This window comes from Bacillus rossius, assembly GCF_032445375.1.
Source record: "Bacillus rossius redtenbacheri isolate Brsri chromosome 4 unlocalized genomic scaffold, Brsri_v3 Brsri_v3_scf4_2, whole genome shotgun sequence".
Lineage (NCBI taxonomy): Eukaryota > Metazoa > Arthropoda > Insecta > Phasmatodea > Bacillidae > Bacillus > Bacillus rossius.
Genome location: NW_026962011.1, coordinates 41,745,765 through 41,758,188, shown reverse-complemented (window position 1 = coordinate 41,758,188; position 12,424 = coordinate 41,745,765). Strand labels below are relative to the sequence as shown.

At 35.1% G+C, this 12,424-nt stretch overlaps 1 protein-coding gene across 1 annotated transcript in view; it reads right to left on the bottom strand.

Moving 5' to 3' along the window:
- LOC134542189 (transport and Golgi organization protein 1) overlaps positions 1 to 12,424 on the bottom strand; it is a 37,251-nt gene that overhangs the window by 22,106 nt on the left and 2,721 nt on the right. Inside the window, exons 2-5 of the mRNA XM_063386247.1 lie at positions 10,625 to 10,758; positions 4,664 to 7,214; positions 2,700 to 2,788; positions 1,059 to 1,196 (exon numbers count right to left, since the gene is read on the bottom strand). Of these exons, the coding sequence (XP_063242317.1) occupies positions 1,059 to 1,196; positions 2,700 to 2,788; positions 4,664 to 7,214; positions 10,625 to 10,758 (2,912 nt within the window). The remainder of the gene's footprint in view (positions 1 to 1,058; positions 1,197 to 2,699; positions 2,789 to 4,663; positions 7,215 to 10,624; positions 10,759 to 12,424) is intronic.

The window sequence follows — 12,424 nt, the reverse complement described above, 5'->3', positions numbered from 1 at the left end:
AATTTCTTTTTACATCTTGATTACAAAAAAAAATATTTACTAATTAAAATTCATAACCCTATTATAACATTGCTGTTTACAACCTCGGCTAATTATCTGGCCATACTATATAAAACTAATACCAACCCAAAAACAAACAAAATGAAGACACAAAAGCAGCTACGCCAGAGAAAGAGGCAGGCGAGGACACTGCATCAGCCAGCTACTGTTGTTTGCCAGACTGTTATACAAACTCTTGATGACATAAAACTGGTTGAAGAAATTACCAAAATCAGCTCATACAAAGGTTCTTCAAAAATAATATGTACAAACTGCATACCAAACATGTATTAGACAAATAAACATTACATTACAAATTAGCTTTTCAACAAAAACTGAGTGTGTTAATTAAATAATAACTTTCTTATTACTGATGCTAGATTTTGTTTAATCACTATTGATCGGAGGCAATGTTTTATATTTAAATTAAGGTTTGTTTGCATAACATATCGAAACTGTGAGTACATCTGCAGGACATGTAGATGAGGCACAGAAGTGGGTCCTAAAACTATTTTGTGTATCTATAGAACCACTACCATGTCTAATGGGATATACTGGATCTCTATCTGTAGAATGCTGTTTCATTTCTTTTATTTATTTAGTAATAAAATTGTTAAAGCCGATAGATAATCTATGATATCTTTACTACACATTAGAGATAGTGCACAAAGTGTTTTAGCCTACTAAAAATTATTGGAGTTAGAAGAATTGTAATTTTAAGTTTCAAAATTAGAGGCACAATTATGCCATAACAATTAAATTGTCACACTAAAATTAAATTTCAATTACAGTAATATTTATTATAAGAACCAAAGAAAATAATTGCTGCACATGGAGGAAACTTGGAAGAATCTACAAAACTATAGGCAGGTATTCTAGTGATAAAGAAAATTATTAATATCATAAAAAAAAGGGAACTTTGTTTATGAATATGTGTAGATAATTAAGAGAAAACTTAACACTATAATGCTACTACTGTGGTTGCCTACATCAGTGCAAGTTTGTCGAACATTACTTACTTCGAGGTAGATGAATCCCAGGGTGAATATGGTGACAAGAATACCAGTAGATATCACAAACCAAATGGAGTTGCTCGAGACAGACAGAAAATCATTTTCAAAGTTTATTTCGTGCTCGTATTCCATGTCTTGTTGCAACTGGAAAAAAAAAAAAAAATCATACAATTCATGATTAACATTTATTTGCAATTTTTATTTGTAACTATGTGCCAAATAATTTTTTAACAAATATTAACTAGATATTGCAGAAAAAAATTCAGTACTGTAATTGATAAAAATTAATGAACAAAAGCTAGAAAATTATTTTTATTTAATATGTTAACTGGTAAAATAAAATAATTGTATTGATAAATTTTTTATGAATTATATTTAAGGGCTGTTGAGGATTATTTTTTTAAAGGGAGCACACACACAGCAAGAAAATTTTAAGGTTTAAGATGTAATTTTTTGGTAGTGTATTCCATGAATGTATGGGAGGGATGGAGAGTTCCCCCCCCCCCCCCCCCCCCGTGAAACTGAATGGCTTAAATGTCTTGTCGACACTGAGTTCTGTACAGACAATGAGGGGTCGACGAGATAAGAATAGAGCATTGTTGGAATAAACGGGTGGGGGAAACAGGAGAATCTCAATGAAACCCACTGGCTTGCTGCCACATCTGCCATATTTTCAACTTGCGATAAAACCGGTTCAACGTTGAGACCTGGGTGTCCATGCAAATCCGTGATAATATTTCCCTGACCCTATTTCTTTGAGTAGTATTATTAAATAATTTACCTATGTTGCAATTTTATGAAAGAAATAAAGAAAATCCAGACTTCACCATCCCCATAGCTGGCCTAATTCTCTCTCCACTATCTTTATTACAAACACAACCTTGCATACGTCATTTTGTAGTGTTTACGACTATGAAATAAACAGTAGCAGGAACCTGAACCAGTTACATTTTCAGGGCCCTAGTACTATGGAGAGGGGACTTGCAGGGTGGTATAGAAATAGCCCCTTAACAAAGTGTCAGAAAAATTTAAAAAATAAACTTTTTAAACTATGTTTTATCTTAAGAAATTTTGATGTTAATATCTATAAATATTTTACTCTGGTTAGTTTCATTAGCGCCAAAGATTGAATTCCGGTGAAATAACGTTATTTATTGAAGCACTAAAATCTCTGAAATTTTTTATCATGGAAACACAATTGAAATCAAAAGGTATTGACTTTAAATTAGATGTGAATTAAAAAAATGATTCAATTCCTTTTCCCATAAATGTCATTATTTTTTCACAGAAAAACTACACAAAAAGAACCATTAAAAAAGAAAATGGCCAGTGCGGGGCCCAGAGTGGTTGTCCGGACTGGAAATAAAACACAATCGGTTGGGGGGGGGGGGGGGGGGGGAAACCCTTTTACAGTCTGGGTGACGGCAAACTGGATTATCACTAGGAAATTTCCATGACTTTTTCAGGATTTCAAGTAAAATCCCTGACCATTCTCACTTTCCTGCCTTTTCCCATGATTTCCCCCCCCCCCCCCCCCCTTACCTGAATATGGAAACCCTGGAGATGTGTATATAATTGTACTGCTCATACTAGTCTTGCATTAGCAAGAGCCACCCCCAAATTCGGCTAACCAACATTGATGATTACCTTCCTTGAGTTGCTTCGTGGGTCAAAGACCGGGGACATACTCTCCGCCTCAGAACATGGACCGTCCAGCCCTGAGTCCTTGCGGCACGCTGGGGACACAAACACACGAGGCAATCAGCACTGCCAGCCGCGGGGTTACAGCTCATTAACTCCCCAGTCGCACCAGATGTACGTGCATGCCGCTCTGCTACCACTGTGCTGACACACTCTCATCAGTCCACGTGAAACACTTCGCAAAACATAAAACAAAATGACCATGACTTTGTAACAGGAAATATGTAAGTTATACATTCTAAATACCCTGAACACAATATAACAACAACAATGCAAAAATTAAATTTCAAAGATATACAAAGGCTACTTTTAAACAGCAACAGTCTAATATGATTGCCTACCAGCAAATGTTTTTTTAAATATACAGAATTATAAATTCTTAAAATGATTTATTTGTACACAATTAATCACCGAGTACTCCCGTGCACACCCTAGTACCCACTTTATGAGGTGTTGGTGTGCATGTCACAACAGTAATAAATAAATAAATAATAAATAATTCATAGTATCATATAATATTGACTAAAACGTAAAAGCTTTAAATTGGGCAATATACTAGTGAAAACATTATTAGACTAAATTTAACAAACTGTTACGTCGCTTATTTCAGAAAATGCTGATACCTCACACTAAAATAATGTACAGTTGGCATGTACTGGGCTGCAGCTGGTCAGCTGGATCAGAGTTATGGCATCAATTAACCAATTAACAATTAAATATCTTTTTTTTTTTTTAAATCACATATTCTGAAGAATTGGTCTACATAAATAGCAAGGCTAATTTAATTAATGTATTCCAAAATGTGTAGGGTAATATTCTTTTCATATTATAAATGCGTAGAATTACACTCAACGAAAAACATGTCACACCATTTATCTTTATTAGCCTACCATGAATTTTTTTGTATGACAAATACGACACCGCATAACGGGAGATAGGTGATCATGTTCCTACTTATCATCAGTCGGTTGGTTGGCTTGCCCGCCGAGCATGACCACTAACATCACGTACCTTTCCACGACTTTTCAAACCATCTTTACTGGCAGTGAAACCAATATTACTGTCTGGATATTTATATTTTAATTTTTCAAAAATTAAAGTGCTTATTTGCGTATCCTGTCAGGCCCGTGACCTTTTTTCATTGCACCATTCATTTAACAACATTCATTTAACAACCTTTTCCTGTTCCGATATCTAATGTCAAATACATTCTCGCTAGTACATCAGACTTAGGTAAATGTTTGATAGAGTACTTATTTTGTACGATTGTGTGCGCAGTTGACTTGCTTAAAACTAAAGTGTGGCCAACATAAGTGTGGCCTTCATGGCATTCTGAATGCCGTATACTTCTAGTTTTGTCTGAAATACTTGAACACGATGCATTACACTCTCACTTGGAAGTCATGATTCCAACTGCAGGTGCTTGTGCACGTACAACTACCGGAATATGAATGGGCAGACCTTGCTTTGTGTTTGTGCATGCAAGTTCCCTACCACTGGCTAGAATGAAGTTCATCACAGCCCAGTCTGTGGCCGGGCGACAACAGTATATCCCAGCAACATACGCGCGGACATAAAAACTCCATAGCCGCAACCGAATTTGCCATAGCTGATGTTTGTACAACAGTCGATAGCATAGGTAGACCTGCGCGTGCATCTCTTCCCCCCTTGTATGACTAACTGTATGCTACGATACATATGTTGTTTACTGAGGTGAAGCAAACTTCGAGGCATCATGCCATAGTTTTTTTTTGCCTGTGGCAATTTCAAGCTAACTGAAATGTATAGACGTGCTATTCAAGACTGGGGCAGTAAAATTAACATTGTGCTAAATGAATTTGTGAAATTTTAAGACGTGCTAAGCAAAGAATTGGTGTAACTAAAAGTGTTGAATAAAAGTATGAACTTACCGTCAATGATCTGTGAAACTGTCTCAGCAGTGTTCTGGAATGGGACATCTTTTGTGTTAGATTTTTCCAACATGGACTTTAAAGGCACGTTAGGTTCATTTGCTTCTCCACTATTGTCTTCTGCATTCTCTAAACTCTTGTTCACAGCTACAGAGTCAATATCGTTTTCTTCCTTCTCTATATCGATGGCTGGACCTTCAGTTGGTGTGCTGGTGGTAGTTGCACCACCTTCAGTGGTCACTGGTTCTTCAGGTGTTACACTCCAGAACAAACCTGCCACAATCTCGTAACCATGGCGTAACGTACCTGTCATGCCAGACAAGAGGCTTTCACTGGAATCATGCTGAGTTAACATTGCGGACTGTGCCTCAAGACTCTCTTCTTCATCAACAGGATCGTTCAGTATTTCGTTGGAAAGATCATTATTCTCTTGGGAGTTTTCTACAATAGAGACTCCTATTTCATCTGTATCGTTGCCATTTTCTGATTCGTGATGGTCATGTACGGTGGTGGTAGTTCCTTCTTCAATAATATCAGAGGTGATTATATTATTTGTAAGTACAGATTCATTAGTTTCAATCTCATCTAAAACAACTGGAGGTACTTCAACAACATTTGAAAGTTGTTCAACATCACTGAATGAATTTTCAATATCCCTAAGTCTTTCAATATCTTGTGAGGGTTTTTTCCTATCAGGCAAAGCTTTATCATCTGAATCTGAAGATCCTTTATCATCTGAATCTGAAGATCCTTTAACATCAGATGAAAGTTCCTCATTACCAGTTGAAGATCCTTCTTCAATGGGTGATATTTCACCATCAGATGAAGATCCTTCTCCACCAGCTGAAGATACATCCTCACCAGGTGGAGATACTTCAACAAGTGGAGATACTTCACCTTCAACAGGTGGAGATACTTCACCTTCAACAGGTGGATATACTTCACCATTAGGAGAAACTCTCTCATTCTCATCTGAATACCTTTCAGTGGACATATTTTCCTCTGATAACAGTTTTTCTGTTGGTTCTCCATTACCAACTGGTGGTACAGCTTCTGATTTACCAACTGGCATTTCAGTTACAGTATCTTGCAAAGTCTCGCCCAGAACAGATGACCCTGAAAGAAAAACTTCCTCACTATATTCAGTCTCATTGACATCACGCAGTTCCTTGGGAATTGATGAGTCTTGGTCTGTTGATGAAAGTTCTGGTAATTTAATATTTTCATCCACTGATTTCATTTCATCTCCAGAACCACTAACAGGAGCAGAGTCAGGTATATTTTCACTTGAAGATAAAGGATTAATACCCTCTGAAATACCTGCTTTTATCTCATGATTGGTAGAATGATTGTCATGAGCACTAGAAGAAATGTCATTCAGATCAAGCTCCACTTTACTGTCTGTTTCTTTTTTAACATTAACGTCAGAAGAGCCATCAGAAGACTGCAACTCAGATATATCTGGAGTATTTAGGTCATTCTGTGAGGTACCAACAAAGTTGAGGTTAATTTCAGTTCCACTGCCATCAACAGGTGCTTCTCCTTTCATTGATAAACTCTCCTCAACTCCTTTTGAGACCAGTGAATTTTCTGAATTCCCATTATCATCCACAACTTTTGAGGCATCATGGTCTTCTCCCATTTCATTTTCCTCATTATTCTCAGAATGATCCTCACCGCTTTCATCATCGCCATCATCATCTTCTTCGTCATCATCATCTTCATCATCAGTATCATCACCATCATCATCACTAACATAAACATCTTCACTTTGTTCTACACTTCTTTTCACATTACCAACATTATTCTGCGAGCCTGTACCTTTACCATCAATTAAATTCTCAACTTCACTTTTCCTGGATGGTAATTTTGCATTTTCTTCAGCTTTCTCATCAGTTTTTGGATCAGATGTGTGCTTTGCCTCCTCAGGACCAGAGTACTGGTTAACTTCAGACTTGACAATCTCTGGATCCACTGTTGCACTAGGTGTGGAGACACGAGGAACAGCTGTGGCTTTCACCACAGAGGGACTGCCATCCTCCACATCTCCATCTGTTGACAAAAACAATGTGGTGCCATCAATGACCTCATATGGTTTGACCACAGAATCTGGAGACGGAGCCCTATTTTCAGATGAGTCTGCAGAAACTCCTTTGAACGAAAAAGACCCTAAGTTTGAGCCAGCTGACAGAACCTGATTGGTCAATCTGGGTGTACTTGAACTTGTCTGAGTTTGGCTTGCACTCAGGTTGCCATTACTACTAACACGTTCGGTTCCATTTTTCGTTTCATGTGTACTTTGTATCAATATTTCTCCTTCAACTGACTTGGCTGTAATTTCTTTGCCTTCCGAGGACTTGGTAGCATTTACTTCATCCTCACTTGATTGGGTATCATTATCTTTATCTTCAGTTGATTTGGTACCAGATTTATCCTCATTTGACTTGGCTGCAATGTTAAACTCTGTTGGAACAGTGAAGTTCAAAATTTTCTTAATAATTTTTTGTTCTCTGACCAAACCCTTGGGAACATAGCCTCGTTTTCCTTTAATCTGTAAGAAAAGAAAACACCACAAATTATAGCTACATACTCTTAACACATAGCATTAGAAATTATGATATTCAAAATAAAATCTCAACAGCAACCACATGTTAAAGAGATTTTGTGTTCCATCAAGCTTAAAACCACATAATTTTTAGTATTTTATTTTTTAAATATATGAATGATTTCTTTTCAATGTACAGACTTACTATATTTGTAAACAATGTACTTAAGTGTTGCATGGACTCTAATATTTATTTTACTATAATATATTTGTGTGTCCAAACAACTGGCATAATAAAGAGTGTTAAAATTGCTTTCTCATAGGGTGATTACCATTTTTATTATACCACTGTAATCTATAAAAAATTCCTGTTATACAATACAACTCTAAACTTCATCTGTTTTTAGTATGATAATTACTACAGTACGTTTACAGAGTATGTTACTGTAACAATTATTATTGTCATATTTATTATTATTATTGAAATTTTTATGCATTATTGACCTAATGCAACAGAATATATTTTTAAAATTAAACATATTGCTGTAACATTGCAAGATAATCCTTAACATTACATTTAAAAAAAAACCTCTTGATTGTTTTTAATATATGCATGATAATGTAACAGGTTACTTGTTTATGTGTACTTAATGACATGAATGTTAAACTCTCAACCCTGCCAAATTTTCTCTCGGTAAAACACATCCATACACTATAGACCTTGAATAAGGTGCCTCAGTATATATTATAAAACAAGAGAAAGGCTAGTTTTAAAAATGTCAGTTGACAAAATAGTGGAATGTTGGTGAGACAACTATAATTTTCACTTATGTTAAATTCTTTGATAATTATTAAATTTTTTTAATTCAAAATGTAATCCAACATGAAACATGCCTTTGGAAGTTTTAAAGTATAGGTAGGGGCATGCAAATTTCGCGAAAAGATTCTGAGACTAGCTGAAAGTTAAAACACTGTAGCATCATCTGTGTTTCTTAATTGGGTGAGTTTCTTTCAGGTCAATGTAGATTTTTACAACACCAATCACCGTGAGTCAGTGCGGAAGCAAACAAGTCCTTATTGGCCCAGTCAAATAAGACAATAACTTCTCTCGCAGACGGCCGCCAATCACAAGGAAGAAACCACTGGTACGGGTATACAGTTTCAGAAAAATGTTTAAGACCACACAAATAAATCACGTTTCATTTTAGTATTCATCCATTTGTATTATATTATGTTAAGAAAACCTTAAAAATTCAAAGAAACACTAAAAAAACAGTAACACTGTAAAGTTCAAAACTTAGTGGGACCACCTCTGGCCTTGTAGCATGCTTTGATTCTGTCAGGCATAGATAGTATTAGCTTCCTACACTCTTCACGTGTCACTCGCTGCCATAGTGAGTGCACTGCCAGTCTTAATTCTGCACCATTCTTGGGTTTCTGTTTTGCCAGCCGGTATGCCATTGTGTTCCACAAGTTCTCGATAGGATTTAAATCTGGACTACGAGGAAGCCAGGGTAGCAGCTAAATGTCTTTGGTTTCAAACCATCGCTTTGTTTGCATGGATCGGTGGCATGGGGCATTATCCTGCTGATAAATGAAATTTTCACCTAGTAGCCTCTGTGCTGAAGGAATCATTACTTCCTCCATAGCTTCACAGTATCTGGTACTATTCATCGTATTTTTCACCTCCTTACACTCTCCAGGACCCTCTGAGGTGATGCATCCCCAGATCATGATTGCATCGCCTCCTTTTTGCACTGCTGGGGCAACACAAGCTGGCAGAAATTTTTCAGTTATTGTTCTGCGAACCCGAACCTTACGTCGGGGGAATAGTTCAAAACGGCATTCATCAGAAAACATTACTCTCTCCCAAGCTTCTTTACACCATCCCAAACGCTGTCTACAAAACTCGCGTCGCTTCCTTTTGTGACAGTCATTGAGAAGTGGTTTCCTGATTGCAAAAAATGATCTTAGGCCTGCCTCATTTAATCTGTTGCATACAGTGCGATCTGTTATGGCAACATTGCCACAGGAGGCCCTTAGATCTCTCAGAAGATCACTACAACTAGCATTCCTGTCTTTCCTACACAGTTGCAATAACTTGCGGTCTTGTCTACGTGATGTTTTCCTCGGGCAGCCAGACCTTGGCCTGTCAACAACTGTTCCAAACTCATTGTATCGCCTAATTGTTTGTTGCACACAAGTCTTTGACACTTTCAAAACCTCTACAATTTGTCTGTGTGTTTTTCCAACCTTTAGTAAACCAATAATTTGCCATTTAGTTGCTTCAGCCACAGACTTTTTTCCCATAGTGAACTTTTTGTCTCCAACTCTGTTAAACAAACATAACCTCCAAATAATGAAGAAAGAAACAACTGAATGGCGGGAACTTACAAAGCAAGTGTGCCAGCCTACACCCTACCCTTACATCACATAAAAAAGAACACATGTTGCCATCCTAAGGAAAAGTGTGTTGCCAACATCATGGTGACTATAAAATGACAACAGAAATTAAATTTTTTCTTTGTTTTTCCTTCTTCATGTTTTTTAAGTTGATAATTTTTTTAAATTTTTTCCTAGGCTTGCATACATTTTCCCTTGGTATGTTTGCTTTGGTGAAACAAACTCATGCCTGTATCTTAACCCATTTCGAAACTATGATTTTTTTTCATTAAAGGATTTTGGCATTTCTTGTTATTTAATAAAACTTAAAAATCTATGTAACTTATTAACTATTTTAGCTACATTGATTCTATTGGTACCAAAATCTTCTACTTTTCACATAGATTAAGAAGGTATTAACAGAAATTAAAAACAGGAACTTATAAGGTTACTAAAAATTAAAAACCAAATTACACAATTTTAGACCTAACTTCAAAATGATAAAGCAACAAAATTTTTAAGTTAATAATTTTTTTAATTTTTTTCTAAGACTTGCATTTAATGCTCCTTGGTATTTTCTCTATGGCGAAACAAAATCATATCCATATCTAAACCCAATTTTTAACTATGAATTTTTTATCTTAAAGAATTGTTAAATTTTAGGTTATTTTATAAAACCTTTAATAATCTGTAACTATTGAACCATTACAAATACATTAACTCCAGATATACCAAAATATTCCCTTTATTATGTATATTTCAGGAGAATTAACAGAATGGCATGATATAAAATAATGTGAGACCCACATCACTTAAACTGTTTGTGAGGAGTGGTCTTAAACATTTTTCTGAAACTGTACTTTGTTGCAGTCTAATAGGCGCTCAGATTTATTCGCGAAAAATGCCTGCCCCTAAGTATAGGTTTAATGTTCCTAACTTTAATACGAATCACAAGCTCCCGGTGCTTAATTTCAATAATGCTATTTTCTCTGAAAATATACAATACAAGATATGTATAAATAAAAATATTTTACCTCTGCACCCCACAAATCTAGCCTTGATCCTGCAGATTTGCTGTAGATTACAACATCAACTCCATGTTCAAATGACAAAATTCTTTTATCGTCACTTGTGTAGCGTATCAGGGTCTTTGCAAAAGATACAGGTTCTGTAAATTGAAAAAAACAGATATTAAAAATTTAATTGATCAAAAATTACAATTTACTTAAAAGAGCACAAAAATTATAAATGAAGGATAAAACTAAAGAAAACAATGTCAACTATTTTCACAATGAAAAAATTGAGTTGCTCACAACTTCCTACAATACTGAACAAGCAAAAATATGAAATTGATGCAATACACTAAACTAGGAGTGTATGCATCATAACATTTTGGAAGGGAGTAAGAGAAGGGGGGGGGAGGGGGTAGAAAAACTTTGCCTGATGTTTGCTTTCACAATTCTTAAAATTCTTTCCATTTGTTAGTGGGAATGATAGATATTTTTTTTAAGATTTTGTGGAGGAGGGGGGGAGACATATTACTAAACAACCTATCAGGTAAATGGGTAAGGCACCGACCCCAGCTCACTCAGCTAATACTCCTGGAAACCTAATCGGTATGATTTAATTTCTAGCCATGCACAAATAAGTTATAATGCCGTGTACACTCTAAAAATGTTACTTATAGTTGAAAAAATTACAAATTTCTCGTGTAATTTTGTAGAGTAGGCGATCCTGCAAAATAACTAATAAATCAACAAAATTCCAAAAATGCTGTTTCTGATAAGTCCCACATATTGTGATTTTTTAAATGTAAAACTGACAATGTGATGTTGCAAGTTATTTATTACCTGAAAAAAATCTGAGTAGGTACTGTTCTTGTATTGCAATGTCTACATGCAAGATTGTTTGATGTGTTAAAAAGTACTAAAGTGAACCAACTGCATACTTAATGAATGTTTATACAATTCTGCAGAGTATGAGTTCTTTTAAAAAGTTTTTCTAATATATAATCATGCATTCTAATTATGTATTTTATAATGGAGAACAACTACTATTTCTTAGTAAAGTGAAATTCTTTAATTAAGACTAGATGGGGATGGCTATAAAGACCAGGGACATTATTAAGAAAATCCTTTTTAAAAAATGAATATTTTTTTAACCAAAAACACTAAAATCCCTCTAATATTTAAATATGGGCAATTTCAATAACATTAAATCAATATTTACTCATTTTAAAATGCTACATTACACCATTTCTCTTGACTATAACCTTAAAAAACAAAGAATTTTCTCAAAAATACAACCAAACAAAAAAAAATTCTGTGAGAATTGACATATCACCACAATTTTACAGTACTATTTTACCTTCACTCTTGTAATTGTGCTAAATTTTTACAATTAAGGCCAATCCATAAAAAAAAAATTGAAACATAAATGAAAAGGATAGCCTATTTGTAAGTTCCTCTCATTATACTTGATGATTCTGCAAAACTGCACTGCAAGATTGGGTAGGTATTTTTGAGTTCATTATACTTGATGATTCTGTAAAAACAAATTGTGAAATTTCAAGTAGTTTTCTGGTATTTTACCATTTGTTTGTTTAGGTTATCTAGGTTAAAAATAGTGATAAAATAATGAGAATGGTTAAGTAGGTTATGTTAGCTACATTAAAAATACAGTAAAATAGTATGGGTGGTTGTTTAAGTTGGGTGAGCTACATTAATTGTTTTTTGCATGACAATCAAGGCATAGTAGTTCAAAAATTACATTTTGGAAATTTTTATGCTGCAGCTAACCAAACATTTACCTACTGTGGTTCTGCTTAAGGATAA